The sequence below is a fragment of the Cottoperca gobio genome, chromosome 2 (assembly GCF_900634415.1).
Source record: "Cottoperca gobio chromosome 2, fCotGob3.1, whole genome shotgun sequence".
NCBI lineage: Eukaryota > Metazoa > Chordata > Actinopteri > Perciformes > Bovichtidae > Cottoperca > Cottoperca gobio.
The window spans coordinates 3,894,546-3,915,068 of NC_041356.1; the positions used below are offsets into that span (position 1 = coordinate 3,894,546).

The 20,523-nt window shown below is 39.1% G+C and overlaps 1 protein-coding gene and 1 long non-coding RNA gene across 4 annotated transcripts in view; one reads left to right on the plus strand and one right to left on the minus strand.

The window, feature by feature from the left end:
* Positions 1 to 1,482: 1,482 nt before the first annotated feature.
* On the minus strand, positions 1,483 to 17,806 carry LOC115018270 (uncharacterized). The gene is made up of 6 exons (XR_003833344.1): positions 17,623 to 17,806; positions 2,392 to 2,482; positions 2,112 to 2,281; positions 1,904 to 2,027; positions 1,690 to 1,811; positions 1,483 to 1,589 (listed from the first exon to the last, which is right to left on the minus strand). It is a non-coding gene; the product is annotated as an uncharacterized LOC115018270 (long non-coding RNA).
* The window catches only part of LOC115018235 (collagen alpha-1(XXVIII) chain-like), a 30,230-nt gene continuing 24,898 nt past the window's right edge, over positions 15,192 to 20,523 (plus strand). The window contains exons 1-5 of one of the 3 annotated variants that reach the window (XM_029447152.1): positions 15,192 to 15,423; positions 15,575 to 15,732; positions 17,309 to 17,883; positions 19,841 to 19,861; positions 19,950 to 20,012. In XM_029447152.1, coding sequence (XP_029303012.1) covers positions 15,582 to 15,732; positions 17,309 to 17,883; positions 19,841 to 19,861; positions 19,950 to 20,012 — 810 coding nt within the window. In that variant the 5' untranslated portion in view covers positions 15,192 to 15,423; positions 15,575 to 15,581. Of the gene's footprint in view, positions 15,424 to 15,574; positions 15,733 to 16,654; positions 16,921 to 17,308; positions 17,884 to 19,212; positions 19,273 to 19,840; positions 19,862 to 19,949; positions 20,013 to 20,523 lie in introns of those variants that run through there. The other 2 variants (XM_029447159.1, XM_029447167.1) reach the window with 2 other exon arrangements.

Sequence of the window (20,523 nt, forward strand, 5' to 3'; positions counted from 1 at the left end):
AAGGTTTGATTAAAATGTTAAACAATAAGTAACTGTGTTTTTTTTTTTTGTAACGAACAAAATGCTGAAAAATAAGGTATTTATGAAAACACTGAATGAAAAATTGCTTACCAACACACAAACCATTTATAATTACTAAATTAGGCTAAAATAGAAGGCTTAGAGTGATACTAAATGAAAAGCCATTTTGGAGCCGTAAGACCTGGCTCTTCTAAGGGAGCCAAAAGAGCCGAATCTTTGAAAAGAGCGGGACCTTCCCATCACTAGTAGCAGCAGACAGTGATTTACAAACCTGTAGCTCTTGTCTCCTCATGCAGTATATGTAGTCTGACACTAGATGGAGCCAGAGACTCTGCTGGAGGATGTGTGTACTTATATGTGCTTCATGCTGATCACAAGGCCCGTAGGATGAACTTAATGTACAGCTTTGTCTTTGTTATTATGGAGCAGGATCAGGGATTTAAATATATAACAATGTAATTGTTACCTCTCATATGTTGGAAAATGCTCACCTGCTGTAATCTGTATCTGTGATAAGATTGGGCCGCTGATTCCAGGGAAGGCTGTTAGCATTGAGAAATGGCCACTCTGGCAGGTGAATCAAAGGCTGGTTTGCAGGATGGGAGTTGGATGGTGAGCCACAATCGGCTGATTGTCTGTAAACATTGTCACCCACTTGGTGACAATTGTATTAATTATTAATTGTATTCTCTGTTCGTTGAACTTCATATGTTCCACCCATCACATCACCGTGAACCGTGAAGCTGTAGAGGCAGGTGTAGTCCATGTTTCCCCAGTTGTTGTCGATCTGTAGAATCACATGTCTGAAGACTTCTTGGTCTGGATTCTGGTAAGAGACACGAGAGAGACGTGAATAAAGACAGTCAGGCATTGTTACAGAGACAACGAGACAAAGAGAAGACATGTGCATGCACCTTGCATCTGTTTTGATTACGTGGTGTTTGCATCTAGTTTTAATAGCAGCTCCACCTTTATCTATAACACAGTTTAACTCCCGCAGTTTGCAGCCATCAAATATGGCAGAAAGAGGTTTTATTTACAGGAGAACAGTTCAAACTAATCTCTACTTGTTGTCCTATACAAAGCCATATATTGTGCAGTGATCTTGGTAAACCTCACAATAACTTTTCATTTGACCGATTAACAAAATGCATGTTGGTCAAAGCTACACAGTCTCACTCATATCGTACTCACAGGCAGGTCGAAAGTCTGAAACGCTGCTCCATCTTGATCGTAAAATAGCGTCCCTAAAAAGGTTCCCTCCTCGTCTTCTGTCCTGAGTCCCTGCAGAAGAAAGACAGACAGGTGAGTTCTGCAGCTTTGTCGTGCACTGTGTGAAGAACAAAAAGTATGCGGGACATATCGAGGGTAATAACAGAAAGTGTGCGACTTACGTAGACTGCAAACTCCCTCGGTGCACTGCCGATGTGTCCGTGGATGGCCTGGCTCTTTGCTATGTGGCCGAGTGTCACTTTAGTGATGGAGACGGGGTGGGAAAGGGAGATGAATAAATGTCCTTGTTCTCCTGAAAAGGTCCAGCAGTTTCCTTGCTGCAATGGTGAATGTCCCTGAGGGGAAGAAGGTAAATATTTGAATCTCCACAGATCATAAACTACAACTGTTCTCCATTTCATTTGATATTGAACACCAGAAGTGACAGATTCCTACCTGGATCACTGTTGTCTGGGCTTTGGGTGAATACCACCAGTAGAGTATTTTATCCCAAACGATGCTAATGTGCTTTTGGGGCCAATATGTGTCCGACGATAAATGGTGTAAAACCCTGGCTCCTGCATGCACACACATCAAGGACACAAATGCAAAGTTATAAATCAACTTCTATGTAAGTTACACAAAAAAGCAGATGATGAAGATGGCTCACCTTGAGACTGAGGCAAAGTTGGGTATTGTGTCTGGAGCGAAAATGTTCATCTGCGGTTTGAATATCTGCAACTCCTGCTGGACTTCATTTATTTGATTACACACGTGTGCGTAGTGTAGCGATCCTGAGTGAGCAGAACGTTTAGTCATTTGATTTTTATTGACAAGGAATCTTGCAAAAACTTTCACTTGTACGAGAAGTCACTCACTAGCAGCGATAAAGAGCAGGAGGAAGAAACATTTGATGATCTTTTTTAGTCCAATAGTCCTAGCTCTAGCCCACATCCCTTTCTGAATGTGTTGTGGGTCGTCGATTGACTCGTGGTGATCTATTGAGTCTACACGACGGTGACCACAACCTTTCCTTCTCTGAACAACCCTAAAAGATGCAAGAGAAGTAAGTACAGAGTGATCCGTGTGAAGAAGTATACGGTGCTGACTCCACAGCATACAGGACACAACGTGCACACACACATTACAGCAACTCACCTGCAGATGACCTCCTTGTAGCAAACAGTAGGAGTTCCCTGCTCTGTATAATAACCTGCTTCCTGCAGGCGGAGACTTCTTCTCAACATGACTGGAAAATGGTAGAAAGAAATCATCAGTGACACACATTAACACACACACACACACTCCTGCTTAATACTTCAGCTGTATAATGTCACTGTGGAGTCACCAGGCGTTCAAGTAGTGACTCGAGTGACTACAAACAACATATCATTTGAATAATTGTCAGCTTGTAAATGCACTTTATGTCCACATTTACCTTCTTTCATAAATAAACCTTCACTTATAACTTATTAAACTTATGTTAATGATGTCATAATGAGGTCATAAGAACAGGAAACAGAATTCTCTCAACTTTTATGAATGAACTCATGATTTGTTTATTGATTGAGAAGAATTATTTCTTTGGGTTTATAATAGTTATTTTAGAAGAAATAAACAAACTTGAAAGAAATGTCTATATTGCGCTTATAATTTGTAGCAAATGTCAAAGTCCTTTGCAGGAAATCACAGACTGTAAAATAAAGTGTTTTGCTTTCCAACATTGCAAATGTGTATCTTACACAGAATGAAGTATAGATGTAATGTAGTGTATCTTACACAGAATGAAGTGTAGATGTAACGTAGTGTATCTTACACAGAATGAAGTGTAGATGTAACGTAGTGTATCTCACACAGAATGAAGTGGAGATGTAACGTAGTGTATCTTACACAGAATGAAGTGTAGCTGTAACGTAGTGTATCTTACACAGAATGAAGTGTAGATGTAACGTAGTGTATCTTACACAGAATGAAGTGTAGATGTAACGTAGTGTATCTCACACAGAATGAAGTGGAGATGTAACGTAGTGTATCTTACACAGAATGAAGTGTAGATGTAACGTAGTGTATCTTACACAGAATGAAGTGTAGATGTAACGTAGTGTATCTCACACAGAATGAAGTGTAGATGTAACGTAGTGTATCTCACACAGAATGAAGTGTAGATGTGATGTAATGTATCTTACACAGAATGAAGTGTAGATGTGATGTAGTGTATCTCACACAGAATGAAGTGTAGATGTAACGTAGTGTATCTCACACAGAATGAAGTGTAGCTGTAACGTAGTGTATCTTACACAGAATGAAGTGTAGATGTAACGTAGTGTATCTCACACAGAATGAAGTGTAGATGTAATGTAGTGTATCTTACACAGAATGAAGTGCATATGTAATGTAGTGTATTTTACACAGAATGAAGTATAGATGTAATGTAGTGTATCTTACACAGAATGAAGTGCATATGTAATGTAGTGTATCTTACACAGAATGAAGTGCATATGTAATGTAGTGTATCTTACACAGAATGAAGTGCATATGTAATGTAGTGTATCTCACACAGAATGAAGTATAGATGTAATGTAGTGTATCTTACACAGAATGAAGTGCATATGTAATGTAGTGTATCTTACACAGAATGAAGTATAGATGTAATGTAGTGTATCTTACACAGAATGAAGTGCATATGTAATGTAGTGTATCTTACACAGAATGAAGTGCATATGTAATGTAGTGTATCTTACACAGAATGAAGTGTAGATGTAATGTAGTGTATCTCACACAGAATGAAGTGTAGATGTAACGTAGTGTATCTTACACAGAATGAAGTGTAGATGTAACGTAGTGTAATCTTACACAGACTGAAGTGTAGATGTAACGTAGGGTATCTTACACAGAATGAAGTGTAGATGTAACGTAGTGTATCTCACACAGAATGAAGTGTAGATGTAACGTAGTGTATCTTACACAGAATGAAGTGTAGATGTAATGTAGTGTATCTTACACAGAATGAAGTGTAGATGTAACGTAGTGTATCTTACACAGAATGAAGTGGTAGATGTAACGTAGTGTATCTTACACAGAATGAAGTGGAGATGTAATGTAGTGTATCTTACACAGAATGAAGTGTAGATGTAACGTAGTGTATCTACACAGAATGAAGTGTAGATGTAACGTAGTGTATCTTACACAGAATGAAGTGTAGATGTACGTAATGTATCTTCACACAGAATGAAGTGTAGATGTAACTGTAGTGTATCTTACACAGAATGAAGTGTAGATGTAACGTAGTGTATCTTACACAGAATGAAGTGTAGATGTAACGTAGTGTATCTCACACAGAAGAGTGAGATGAACGTAGTGTATCTCACACAGAATGAAGTGCTAGATGTATGTATGTCTTACACAGAATGAAGTGTAGATGTAACGTAGTGTATCTCACACAGAATGAAGTGTAGATGTAACGTAGTGTATCTCACACAGAATGAAGTGTAGATGTAACGTAGTGTATCTTACACAGAATGAAGTGTAGATGTAACGTAGTGTATCTTACACAGAATGAAGTGTAGATGTAACGTAGTGTATCTTACACAGAATGAAGTGTAGATGTAACGTAGTGTATCTCACACAGAATGAAGTGTAGATGTAATGTAGTGTATCTTACACAGAATGAAGTGCATATGTAATGTAGTGTATTTTACACAGAATGAAGTGATAGATGTAATGTAGTGTATCTTACACAGAATGAAGTGCATATGTAATGTAGTGTATCTTACACAGAATGAAGTGCATATGTAATGTAGTGTATCTTACACAGAATGAAGTATAGATGTAATGTAGTGTATCTTACACAGAATGAAGTGCATATGTAATGTAGTGTATCTTACACAGAATGAAGTATAGATGTAATGTAGTGTATCTTACATAGAATGAAGTGCATATGTAATGTAGTGTATCTTACACAGAATGAAGTGTAGATGTAATGTAGTGTATCTTACACAGAATGAAGTGTAGATGTAACGTAGTGTATCTCACACAGAATGAAGTGTAGATGTAACGTAGTGTATCTTACACAGAATGAAGTGTAGATGTAACGTAGTGTATCTAACACAGAATGAAGTATAGATGTAATGTGTATCTCACACAGAATGAAGTGTAGATGTAACGTAGTGTATCTTACACAATGAAGTGTAGATGTAATGTAGTGTATCTCACACAGAATGAAGTGTAGATGTAATGTAGTGTATCTCACACAGAATGAAGTGTAGATGTAACGTAGTGTATCTTACACAGAATGAAGTGTAGATGTAACGTAGTGTATCTTACACAGAATGAAGTGTAGATGTAACGTAGTGTATCTTACACAGAATGAAGTGTAGATGTAACGTAGTGTATCTTACACAGAATGAAGTGTAGATGTAACGTAGTGTATCTTACACAGAATGAAGTGTAGATGTAACGTAGTGTATCTCACACAGAATGAAGTGTAGATGTAACGTAGTGTATCTCACACAGAATGAAGTGTAGATGTAACGTAGTGTATCTCACACAGAATGAAGTGTAGATATAACGTAGTGCATCTCACACAGAATGAAGTGTAGATAGACAAAAATTGTGTTTTTATCCAGTAAATATTTCAAACACTTCCACATTTGATCATTACACAAACAGTAAGTTAATTATTTAATGTTGAAAAGCATAAAACAGTAATTCACAATACACAGAAGATCACACATTATAACATTCAACAGTAAATGGGAAAGTCTTTCTATTTCTATAAAAACTGAACCAAAGTAGCTGCAAAGTTCTATAAAGCCCTTCAACAAACTTTCCTTTCTGTATTTGCTGTTATTTGAAAAGACCCGTATTAACAGTGGTGGACGCAGGCTGTGTGCAGGGCAGGGCCCAACAGTTTAAAAATAGCACCAGCTGCATGTGGTGGGGAACCAAATGCACAACGTGTTATTGCATGTAGGGCAGTCTATGCACTGCATCACATTTGCTCCACGGGAAAAGCACATTATTCACTTTTACCACTTTTATCAACGACTGTGTACTTATACTACTGTTACTCTATTTAATTATTGTGTACTCGCCACTTTACTTTCTTGTTCCTGTAAACAGGTAGATGTCCCTGTTGTGGGACTAATAAAGGATTTCTGATTCTGATTTACCATAGAGGGCACTACATCAGGTTTTTAGTTGAAGGGTGCACTTCCCACTCCGCTCCCCACACACACACACACACACACACACACACACACACACACACACACACACACACACACATTAGCATCCACCAGCAGTGGCGTTTTTTTTGGGCGGGCCAACAGGGGCCAGTGTCCCTGTAACACTGAGCCTGGACCCACCTGTGCCCCCCCCTCCGAACGAAGATTGTACAATACACGCACGCCACGCTAATAACATGAATGATTACTGGAGAGATGCTGTCATCAGTCAGGAACATACCGATCATGGTATTGTTTTTGTTGTGCACTATTATTTATACTTAACTAAAAATATTGAAGGCTTGAACACTGCTTCGTCTCTTTTGTCCCAGGTTGAATATACCTCGGGTTGAATGTGCCCCTCTGACAAAACACTTGGCGGCCCCCCCCGAAGGATATTGGTCTAGAACCGCCACTGGTGCCACCTGCACCAGAGGGCTATCTTTTCCTGTAAGTACAAACGGTAACGTTAATTGATTTCTTAAAAAGAACTATAACTCATTCTATGAAACAGTCTCAACACTTTGTAAACTGTCACATCTGTTTCATCACAACTCTAAATATTATTGTATATCGCACTGAGCTTTATATTCCAATTTCAACAGTAGGATAAAGTTTATATAAAGTCAATACTATAGGACACAGAAAAAGGATATTCACATTAGTATGTATACAGTAAATACAGTGAACTGAAAATGTGCCACAAAATGACATCAATGCCCAAAAAGGTGCAAGAGTTTAGTAAAAAAATAAATATATATTCTCATTCAAGAATTGAGCCAAAGCAAATTAGAAAAACTGTAATGGCTCCTACATAATATCTACAATATTAGTATTCAGTTTGGAGTTTAGGGTGGAGCGCGTGTGTGCATTGTAAGCCTGGAGAAGTGTGTCCTCCATATTTACACTAGAGGGTACTGCTGCATTAAAAGAGAAGGAATGTGCAGAGGATAGTTCTGTGTGTGCGTGTGCGTGTGCGTGTGCGTGTGCGTGTGTGTGTGCGCGAGCGTGTGCGTGTGTGTGACCAATGTAATGCTTGTGTTTGATTGAAGACTTAAATCCTGCAGTGGTTTTAGCCTCAGTTTGAAGCGTAATGTAAAATGTGTGATTTGTACACAGAGTCTGAACAAACAAGCCCTCTGGTACATTTGTATGTAAATCAGAGTCACTATGTTTCAAGTGCGTTCAGTCAAAATGAGTTAATTTCTCTTTAAAAGTGTTTTGCATATTACTGTGACTGATTGCACAAGGCTTGGTATCACTCCTTCTATCTGCTCATAAGTATGTGGCTATCTGAAGGCACAGATGCATCTCTACTAGTCTGTATTTGTCTGTGAAAACACAGCACATATTTGAATAAACTATTCTGTGCATGCCCCAAAGTAAAGTGTGATGAGTGATGAGTGAGAATACTCTGTGTTGCCAGGCTTTTGTGCTTTGTGTTGTTGGATTATTACAGCAGGAGAACAATCTGAATGTCAATTTAAACATTTCTTATGAAAAATGTTGACCTAATGGGAGCAACGTTGAGCTCACTCTGCCATGTTTTCCAAAAGGATTCCATGTATTACTCATCGGTGTTTGGAAAGACTGTGATTGTGTTACTGTAGCCACAGTGATCAAGATCAGTGGGTTCACAACATGCAAGAATAGACTTGTTACCATTTTAGAAAAGTCTGATAAGCCACATTGTGGAGTGATCCGGAGAACCTGCTCTGTGTTTGTATCCACAACAATAACATTTTATTCAAGTGCTTGCAAATGTTTCCCATCCCAAACAAATGACTCACCTGTGCATTGTCTCAGCTTTTTCAAAGCCCCCCTTCATCACACTTGGGACACTTCAACAGCTGGCGACCTTTGACCTTCCAAAGGTGAGGAAACATTTTTTCAATACCGTAAAGGTGATGAATACGCTGAAACAGGTGGTAGCTTCCAGCGCTGGGATTCTTTTAAGCCTGGTTAGTGGCATGGCTCGAGGCAATGTAGCGATGTAGTCCAGACTAAAATATCTCAACAACTGTTGGATGGGTTGTCATGACATTTTGTACAGACATTCGTGGTCCACAGAGGATGAATCCTGATGATTTGATGATCCCTCAGCGTTTTCTCTAGCACCACCATCAGGTCAACATTTGTTTCTCCAATACTTTGCTTTATTACCAAAAGCCTGCAAAACTAACAACATTCCCATCATCAGCTCTGCTTTTGCTGCATTCACGTTGTGTCGGAATAATCATAAAGATGACTTCCTGACAAATCCCTCAAGTTGGAACAATAACTTGGAAAGTCGGCAAGAGGTTTTGGCACATGACCTGACGAGTTGAAGTCATATTACATGCATACGTTTCTACATGGCAGACGGAAGTAAATGTTGGGTTGATGGTAAGAAAACGTTTTGATAATTCACATATTGTATTTTTGGTTTTTATTGTATTAGTTACTGTCCAGGAAGAGTGAGCTCGATTAGTTAGAAAAGTTAAAAATTAGCATTAACCCCAATAACAAGTCAGGTAAAGCAATATGTATGTACATTTAGGGAATGTACTGCTGAATGTTCCCCAACTCGGGGAAATGGGACCATTTGAGGAGCATGTGAATGCCACCTTTTGATGCTAATTAGCAAACGTTAGTATGTTTAAATTATAAACTAAGACAATGACTGTCAGGTACAAGAAAAGCAAAACGTGTATGAAGCTCATTCATGCATTTTTATCTGTGATTGACAACTTATAAAACTTTATGTGAGTGTTTCTGGTACGGCAACCAGTAATGCATTCCTCTGATATGCCGTGACAGTTCCACTTTAAGGATTATTTTCAGTTTTACCTGGTCTGTGGTGTAGCTGTCAACTCCCCTTTAGATCGGACTGGAATGAAAACTTGTTGGGACATACATATCTGTTTCTCTAAGTACACTTACATGGTGTTTGCCATTTACCCGCTAACAACCAACAGCCACTGTTGTCAGTCAGTGCTGTAACTATATGTTGAAGAAACATGCATTATCTTCTAAAAACAGTGGTTAAACTAAATGTCACAGGAAAGATACCTGCAGGGGTTAGGAAAATCAAAGAGCTAAGTGGTGGCTTCCGCTGGGTCATAAAAGAAAGTTTAACACTTGTTTTTCCTCCTGTTTTTATACCATACAAATGGACACAGGCCCAGGGGCCCAAAGTGGCAGGGCCTCCCTGGCCTTCACCTACAACACATCACTCAAAGAGAACCAGGAAAAGACTCAAAATGAATAGAAAGAGAAGCAAAATGACTAGAAATTACTAGAAAGAGACACAAAATGACTAAAGACACAAAATGACTAGAAAAACACACGAAATGACTACAAAGAGATACAAAATGACTACAAAGAGACACAAAATTACTACAAAAAGACACAAAATGACTACAAAGAGACACAAAATGACTACAAAGAGACACAACATGACTAGACCCGACACAAAATGACTAGAAAGAGACACAACATGACTAGAAAGACACACGAAATGACTAGAAAGAGATCACAACATGACTAGAAAGACACACGAAATGACTACAAAAGAACACAAAATGACTACAAAGAGATACAAAATGACTACAAAAAGACACAAAATGACTAGAAAGAGACACAAAATGACTACAAAGAGACATAACATGACTAGAAAGACACACAAAATGACTAGAAAGAGACACAACATGACTAGAAAGACACACAAAATGACTAGAAAGACACACAAAATGACTAGAAAGAGACACAATTTGACTAGAAAGAGACACAACATGACTAGAAAGACACAAAATGACTAGAAAGAGACACAACATGACTAGAAAGACACACAAAATGACTAGAAAGACCACAACATGACTAGAAAGACACACGAAATGACTAGAAAGAGACACAACATGACTAGAAAGACACACGAAATGACTAGAAAGAGACACAAAATGACTACAAAAAGACACAAAATGACTACAAAGAGACACAAAATGACTACAAAGAGACACAACATGACTAGAAAGACACACGAAATGACTAGAAAGAGACACAACATGACTAGAAAGACACACAAAATGACTAGAAAGAGACACAATTTGACTAGAAAGAGACACAAAATGACTAGAAAGAGACACGAAATGACTACAAAGAGACCACAACATGACTAGAAAGACACACAAAATGACTACAAAGAGACACAAAATGACTACAAAGAGACACAAAATGACTACAAAGAGACACAAAATGACTACAAAGAGATACAAAATGACTACAAAAAGACACAAAATGACTACAAAGAGACACAACATGACTAGACCAGACACAATATGACTAGAAAGAGATACAAAATGACTACAAAAAGACACAAAATGACTACAAAGAGACACAACATGACTAGACCAGACACAATATGACTAGAAAGAGACACAACGTGACTAGAAAGACACACAAAATGACTAGAAAGAGACACAAAATGACTAGAAAAAGACACAACATGACTAGAAAGAGACACATCATGACTACAAAGACACACAAAATGACTAGAAAGAGACACACAATGACTAGAAAAAGACACAAAATGACTACAAAGACACACAAAATGACTACAAAGAGACACAAAATGACTACAAAAAGACACAAAATGACTACAAAGAGACACAAAATTACTACAAAGAGACACAAAATTACTACAAAAAGACACAAAATTACTACAAAGAGAAACAAAATTACTACAAAGAGACACAAAATTACTACAAAGAGACACAAAATGACTAGAAAAAGACACAAAATGACTACAAAGAGATACAAAATGACTACAAAGAGAGACGACTACAAAAAGACACAAAATGACTACAAAGAGATACAAAATGACTACAAAGAGACACAACATGACTAGACCAGACACAAAATGACTAGAAGAGACACAACATGACTAGAAAGACACACAAAATGACTAGAAAGAGACACAAAATGACTAGAAAAAGACACAAAATGACTAGAAAAAGACACAAAATGACTACAAAAAGACACAACATGACTAGACCAGACACAAAATGACTACAAAGAGACACAACATGACTAGAAAGACACACAAAATGACTAGAAAGAGACACAAAATGACTAGAAAAAGACACAAAATGACTACAAAGACACACAAAATGACTACAAAAAGACACAAAATGACTACAAAGAGACACAAAATGACTACAAAGAGACACAACATGACTAGAAAGAGACACTAAATGACTACAAAGAGACACAAAATGACTACAAAGAGACACAAAATGACTAGAAAGAGACACAACATGACTAGAAAAGACACAAAATGACTACAAAAAGACACAAAATGACTACAAAGAGACACAACATGACTAGACCAGACACAAAATGACTAGAAAGTGACACAACATGACTAGAGAGACACACAAAATGACTAGAAAGAGACACAAAATGACTAGAAAAAGACACAAAATGACTACAAAAAGACACAAAATGACTACAAAGAGACACAACATGACTAGACCAGACACAAAATGACTAGAAAGAGACACAACATGACTAGAAAGACACACAAAATGACTAGAAAGAGACACAAAATGACTAGAAAAAGACACAAAATGACTACAAAAAGACACAGAATGACTACAAAGAGACACAACATGACTAGACCAGACACAAAATGACTAGAAAGAGACACAACATGACTACAAAGACACACAAAATGACTACAAAAAGACACAAAATGACTACAAAGAGACACAAAATGACTAGAAAGAGACACAAAATGACTAGAAAGAGACACAACATGACTAGAAAGAGATACAAAATTACTACAAAGAGACAAAGCAACAACAAAAAGATGTGTGTCTGTGTGTAGAAGAGTCGGTGGGGCCTTATGCCTGTCAGTGCCCAGGAGCTCAATGTTTCATAATCCCGTCATCTTTTCTGAGGAAACTATGCACTCTTGAAGATTTAAAAAATGCCAGGTCCTGTTTTTTATTGATGCCCTTTATTAGTGTCTGCATCAGCTCAGAGCAGCACTGTGCTCTTTTAGATCGGACCATCTTTATTCATCTCTTGACTTGTACATGTTGAATGAATGTCACCTGCAGTAATTGCTGGCTTCATGGACACTGTGGGGTCTGCTTTACAAGGTGTAGGCTTATTATTTCACAACCCCTGCTGGGAAAGAAATCAAGAAAGTGAGAAGTTAACTTTTTAATGCTTTTTTAAAAGATTGTCACAAGTATGTGGATTTACAGCTGTCCTATTTTGGCATACCATAACTTATTCTGCGGTTTCCATTTGTATATGGAACCTCATATTGAAACTCGGTGGTTTGCTGTGTCCTAGTTTTTCCATATATTGTGCATTATGCAACATTGTCTGAACTTTAAAATATGTGAAGAAGCCAAAGCGGTGCCTTTCAAAACTTTAGGGTCAGACAAGCACTAGTTCCACACAATAATAAAACGACAGAAATAATTCCAATAAACCCTCGCTTTGCTTAATCAGCTCTACACACAAAGGACAGGGAGCGGAACCTTTTTTAAGGAGGTCTATCTTTCAGGGTGAGCATTCTTGAGTGACAGCTCACCTTTCCTTGCTTTCAGTAATACAGGAGGCAATAAAAACACACACTGTCATCCCTGTTGCAGAGTTATGTGATTCCAGTTTCAGTTTTTATGGCTGCAGACAGTCTCATGGGATGTTAAGAATCCTCTGATCCAGGACTACATAGGAATTATAATGAGATTAAGGAGTTATGAGACTTATTCTTTGGTGCTGGGGAAAAAAAGAGCATCAGGTTTCACTAAAAACCGGACTGTGATAACCTCTCACGCGCGGCTTTGAAGAGACCTCTGGCAGAAACAGATTTATTTTTGTGTTAATGTACAGAATCTGAGATGCGTGGCTAGATCCCACTCATTTTGATGATATCTCAACAATTTGAATGCCAAGACTGAAGACAAAAGACAAACGCTTGTCTTGTGAGAGAAGAATGAAAGATGTTTCTAGCTGTAATACTACAGTGGCACTAGCCTTCATACATATTTACTGCTTACTGGTTTCTAGCGGTGTATGTTTACAGTAAATTATGCCAAGATAAAGACTGCTCGAGGTGTTTCCACAGATAAATCACCGTACACTGCTCTTGTAAGGTGTGTTGCCTTAGGGTATAAATCACCAGCTTTCTGGATTATACCGAGGGCGAAGGCCCCTGGAAGTACAACAGAGGAAAACATTAATACTACACACTTTAAAGCAGCTATAATAAATATTTTTATAACAACAATGGATTAAATGATTACGTGTAATGTGAAAGAGGTTGCTTGTAGTGATGAATTCTGCACTTCCCCTCAGCTTGATGGAGCTTCATAGCATCTTTCAGTTGATTGTTTTGGTAACTGCCCACAACGCTACTGTTTTGGTTCACTCTCACAGCTCTCATCACTGTCGGCTGCAACAGGCAGGTGTTTTCAGAAAACAATCTCTAAATATGCACTTCTTGTCCAGCACTAAATGGCAGACAGACAAAGTTAGCCACTAGCTCTGTGAACGATAGCGAGCATTTAACCAAACAGATAAAAGAAGTGTGTAAATGTGTGTGTAAGTAAGCAACTGTTGGCTAACAAGTTCACTGTAGCCCCAAAGAGGCCAAGTTCAAGATCTTTATTTATCATATGCACATTAATTACATTAAAGTAGTTGTCACAATGCAGATCTTAAGTCTCAGGCTCCCACCACCAATGCTAATTAAATATGTATAAAAAATAAAAAGATCACGAAAGTAAAACCAAACGAGAACAATAAAAGTGCAAGTTAAAATAAGGGATAAAATATAACAAATAAAATGTAAAATAAAGTTATAGAAATTAAACCGAAATAAAATGTCCAAAATGTCATCACTTCATCTTTTTATCCTATTAGACATTTGTGGGAAATTGTCATAATTACTGTATGAATTCTTGAGTTAGGACTAAAACCATGTTTTGTGACCTTTTGACCACCAAATTCTAATCAGTCTATCCTTGAGTTTATTCCAAATGTGAAGAGATGCCCTCAAGGCGTTCCTTAGATATTAAGTTTACGAGAATGAGACGGACGTTCAACCTGAAACATAATGCCTCCGGCCGCAGCTGCCTCTGGTGTGGAGGCATAAAAACAATTACACACAAATTGTACATTTTATTGTTCATTTAACAGTTCAGTTAAAAGCAAGTAGCCTAAAGCGAGACTATGTAACCTTTGCTAAACAGCGCCCCTGTGGCCCCAAGTGACAATTCCAGTATTATGGTAAATGCTAAAATACAGTTTAATAGTCGACAGCAATATGTATCTAAAGTTAGCTAACATTTGCTAACATTAGTCGACATAAGCTACTGGTCATACTAACTCTCCAGGACCTTAATGGGAACGACCACACAACACATTGGCAGAAATTGATAAAGCCCTGTTATGATTTTAAGCAGCTGTCTTGGACAAATTGTTTTATTCCCAGGGCCTTTCCTTTCTGTTCCTGTTTTATATAGCACTGCTCACAAAGTGAAAATGACAAAAAAGATGGAGCATTGCTCTGTCATAATGAGGGCTGTCTGTAGCTGCCTCCCCCTGCACCCCTCCCACACTCTCCCCTAAATGGGAGTGAGTGAGTTTAAAAATGGGCTGGACTTCCCTTAATTTACTGCCAGTTTAAAGTGGCTTGAATCTGAGTCTCATGAGAGCCAGAATAAAGTCTAAACTTTTGGCAACACACTGCTGCTGCTGCTGCTGCTGTCACCATCAGGTGTCTTGACCTACAGACTCAATTAAGATCAAACCCTGGAAGAGGACTCTGCCTGATGCTCAGGAGATGGGACTTAACTAACTGAATGAAGAATCTTTCCTTTTCCTTATTTGCACTTTTTCTGAATTCCCTCACTGCCAGGAGAGCTTTGTAGAGCTGAACACGTTGGAGAGCTAAGTCAGCAACATTGTGAGTTATGCATGCTTGATGCCTGAGTCTCAAACACGCATGCTTGTTAAAGCTTGTTCTCTGAGTGTGTGCAGGGTTTTTTTTGTAAGGTATTAAAATGTGTCTGGGTCTTTTTTATTTTATCAATCTCTCTCTTCTCTTTACCTCTCAGGGAAGTCATGGTCCCCTCACTGCACTGGCTGCTGTTACTGTGGGGGCTTCAAGGTCTTTGCGCACAGGAATATGAAGAAGACTATGAGGAAGAAGTGGTGACCACCAAGAAGAAGAGCAAAGTAAATCCATCCAATTCCATTCCGCAGAATGGCAAATGTAAGTCTAAAGTAGTCTCTTTTTTACATTTGTCATGGGGCTGTTTTTTTGGCTCTTTTCCACTGATGCTCTTACTAGGAAAAAGTTGTGTGGAATCTTTACAGGCAGAACATCTTTCACTTTTATCATCACCGGGAAGAAAAAGCTGCTGCCACAGGTAAAAAAAATAGAACATGATACTCAACAAGGACATCGCTGGAGGATGCAATCCACTTGGATTGATCATATCTCTCAGGCTTCTCAGAGTCATCCATCTCCTGTGTGACCGTTCAGTGCTCTGTTACCCAAATGTTTTATTCGCTCAAAATCTTGTTTCCCCAGGCGCATTCTCTCTGTGACATATTTCCGTGAAGATGAATGTGATTTATCTTCAGGCTATATTAGATCTGTGACCTCCTTCTATTGCTGAAGGTTGGCACAGCAAGTTAAGTTACTTTTATTTCCTCTTCAAAATTATATGTCACATTCATGAACTTATCATACTTTTCCTGAATAGGCAGCCTGTAGAGCCTAAATAGTCAATAAATCACTTTAAGCCCTTCATAGATAAAGATTTCTCCCTGACTCATAAAATCCATTTGGCTGTGATCAATTGGATCTTTATATTTGGCTGGATGTGAAAGTCTTCTACCACACATCAACTAATATATCGTGTTCAGGCAGAGCTGAACACGGTCTTCTTCTTTGTCGAAATTAAAGTAATATATCTTGATTGAAAAGGTCTACACAAGCTTGGCAAAACTTGTTGCCAAAAACTTGGCAACAGAAAACACTGGGAAAATCCATCATGTGCAGTTAACTAGATGGTTTGTTGTGAAAACAAAAACAGCAATCGTCTAATGATTTAAATGCCAAAATGTAATATGGACTCCTTTTTAAAAAGCTTGGCTCTAGCCTAGCGGTTTCCAATCTTTACGCTAAGCTAAGCTAACCAGTGGTTGGCTCTAGCTTCATATTTAGTGTGAGAGTGGTAGGCTATAGATCTTCACACCTAACTCTCAAGAAAACGAATAAGGCCCCGATCAGAAATATCCCATTTTGCAGGTTGAATACATGAGGCGCACCGCACTGCCTTTTCTGTTGAAGCCTACAATTACAAAAAGAGCAGCTGGCTGCGTATTTGTTTTATTGATCTTCAACCACTGAATCACCTGTCCCTAGCCTCTGCATTCCTTGTCTAACTACAGGGTAAGAATTATGCTAGCTAACACTTTGTCAGTTGCGTTAGTTAAACTTAACGTTAGAAAGTAGTTGAGGCTACAATTTGTTCACATATGTATTCGGCTTGCCTAGGGCGACGCTGAAAGTGAACTAATGTTAGCTTAACACAAACCACCTGTTGTAGTCGTCGCCAGAAGGCCTGTCTTTCTATTCATCCTATTGGACCATGAATAAAATTTGCAAATGATGCCTTGAGGTGCATAAAGCGATAAAAAGCAAACGCGCTTCACTCTTATTGAAAATAATTATAAAAAGCCGCCCCAGGCTCCTAAAAACCTCTCTGTCCCAACTGCATTCCCTTAATTCTTCCTTAAATCTCATTGCTAATAAATGGCTGTCTCCTCTTCCATCTCAGCACTCATAGATGAAGATTGCAGTTTGGAGTTAGCCTTTCTGATCGACAGCTCAGAGAGCGCCAAGGACAACCATGCGCAGGAGAAACGCTTCGCCTCAGACGTGATGCAGCGGCTGCAGAACCTGCAGCTGCAGACCGGTCGGGGCCTCAGCTCCCGGGCAGCACTCCTTCAGTACAGCAGCCATGTCATCATAGAGCAGACCTTCAAACAGTGGAGGGGCATTGACGACTTCAAGGCCCGAATAGCTCCCATCGCGTACATCGGTCACGGCACCTACACCACCTACGCCATCACTAACCTCACCCGTATTTACCTGGAGGAGTCGAGTCCCAGCAGCATCAAGGTGGCCGTGCTGCTCTTCGACGGCATCTCGCACCCCAGGAACCCAGACATATATTCAGCCGTGCTTGATGCCAAGAACCAGGGCGTCCGCTTCTTCACCATCGGCATCACACCTGAAGCCAATGAGCAGGCCAACATAGCTCAGCTGCGGCTAATTGCTAACTCCCCCGCCTCGCGCTACCTTCACAACCTGCAGGATAGAGGCATTGTGGATAAATTCATCAAAGAGATTGTGAGTAAATAATTTATTACAGATTCGATGCTGAAATGTAGATGGTGAAATTGTTACTCGAAGTCCATTCAAAGTCAACTCTCCAGTTTTTGGTTATGTCATTTTAGACAAAAAGAAATAACACATTCTTCCTCTTGCAAAAGTGTCCCGAATCAGAATGAATTTTTTTCCGACTTCAATCGGAACAATCACAACAGATCAACATTTGTCACAATTTTAAAACCATAAACGCTGACTTCAGTGGCCTCCATGTTTATCTCCACAGCGTGCTGTGGGTGACGTCTTTTGTTATTGCTTTTTTGCACATGCGTCAGGACTGTGACTAGCTCACACTGAAATCCGATTTTGGCCACATTAAAAATATATGTGAACAGCCAAACAAAAACATCTGAGCAGAAAAGGCTTGCAGTGTGAACATAGTCTCACTTTAAGTGTCACTATAGTGCTTTCAAATTTGATTAAACGTTTAACTCCTTTCAGAAAGGGCATTGAAGCAGAGCTCTTTGTCAATTACAAAAGTTTGATAATCATTTATTCCCAGTAATGTATGCCAGATGGAAGCAGAGTGACTTTTCCACAATCTTTTCCAATGTCTCTTACATCTCCATGAACCCAATAAGCAGTCGTCGACACGTCCTACTGCTTTATTTCCTATCTTATTGCATCCTGGGTGTACACCTGCTACCTGCTGCCATAGTAACAGCTGTCGTCACCTGAGTCATTACTGTAAGATGAAATTCACTCAAAGCTTTGAAATTCCTCTTTGCCCATGCATGTGTTGGAAGTTTACTAAAAACAAAGTTTGTCTTTCTTTCCAGTTGTTTATCTTGAGTGATTTAGGGTACTTCCATAAGCCAACGCTTAATTTCCACTGAGATAATTAGAACATGTGCTGCACAGCAACATCCTGCAGACACAATCAGGCTGCTGGCTGTAACATATGCTCCGCATTAAAACTTTCTGTGGGAAAATCGGGTGCAGTAAGAACAGGAACACTGCAAGAACATGCATGCACACTGTATCATTCAACCAGCTCCTCAAAACACTCCTTTAACTGTTGACACAGGTGGTACACATCCAAATATGATAAGGGAAAATGTATAGAAAACCTGCACTGAGGCTCCGACATCATTGAACCTGACAGCCTGCAATTCTGCTGGCATGCAAGAGCCCGGCCAATCCAAGAGCGGACTTTCATCTCATCGCCCTGCATAGGCAGCATCTGTATTTCATAAGCATGTGCCTTTGTCTCAGCTGAGAAACCTTAATCTTTAGTCTCAGCATTTGACCGCATCGCTCCACAGTCTGTGTTGTCTTCAGACACCGCTCCCTAATACTGAAACATCCCCTGGATGCTTAGCAAAGCTATTTTACTCATCAATGCATGTGGTTTGTGTTAAGTCTCAGTGGAATTCCGACCGTTCCCCCTTGTGTAGAGAATGTGGTTAGGTTTGAAGAGAAAAGCATCCTGTGGGGTGAAAAATCGAGGCTTTAGCAAGAAATGTTTGTTACAAGAGGAAACGAAGGATGCGAGTCCTCTCCACTCACACAAGCAGGTGGAGGAGGTCGTAGGCCGTTTGACAAACTGAGCCCAGGCCAGCTGTAAACAAGTTTAATTGGGTGTTTGAGTAGCAGGTGCTTGTGGTTCCAATCCTACGATGTAACTTTGTTTTACACCTTAGGACAAAACACCTCCGTCCAGAAGGAAAAAGATTACATTCTTTGTGCAAAGGGTTAAAAGTCTTTGAGCCGGTCATCCGCTGTAACTGTTTTGTGTACCCTGGATTAAGCTGTGACTCACCAATCCGCTGACTAGACCATTTAACTATTTTGTTTATCATTTTCTTCTCTCGATTTCTGTGATCTGTTTCTGTTCATGTGTGATGGTGGGGTATAAATGAAACACATGGCCTAAGTCTGACAACATCTTGACATTCTTTTGTTTCTTGCTCTACAGACGGCTCTGGCAGATGAAGGGGTACGTCTCAAGATTTCAGTCTTTCTGCACATTTCTTGATTTATGTCCCCAAATGTCCCGTCTTACTCTTCTGTCCCTGTGTTTGAAGTGTCCCCTGGCCCAGAGCAAGTGTGCTTGTGACAAGGGTGAAAGGGGACCCAACGGCGCTCCTGTAAGTATAAATTAATATGTCATTATGATTCTGAAGTCTTTATTCATCAATCTTTTTCTTCATAATAACAGAGTTTATTGGATATCATTTTAATTTCATTATAGTTATATTCATTAGCTAGCAGGCTCAACAATAGAGTGCTACAGCGATGTGGTATTGTTGGTGGTATGTGGCTCAAGCTACCAACCTAGCTGGCAAACTAGCTATGTTGTAGTTTCCTCAGCACTGTTTTAATCCTAAAGATGTTCTTCAGTGAGTGACAAAGAGCACAAAGACAACACGGCTAACGCGGCTTCATTCTCTTCAAGCCTAGCTTGTTAGCCGGCTAGGTTAGTAGCTTTAGTATTCTTGTTAAGCTTAAGGAGAGGTTTAGTTAATGTTTCTGTGCACACAGTGTGCCGTGCCTTTTTAAAATAAAATCTCTATAATTAAATAAATGATTTCCATCAAAACTCTTATGTTATGAAACTAATTGATGCAATTACATTTGATTATAATGAGCTGAGTTTAT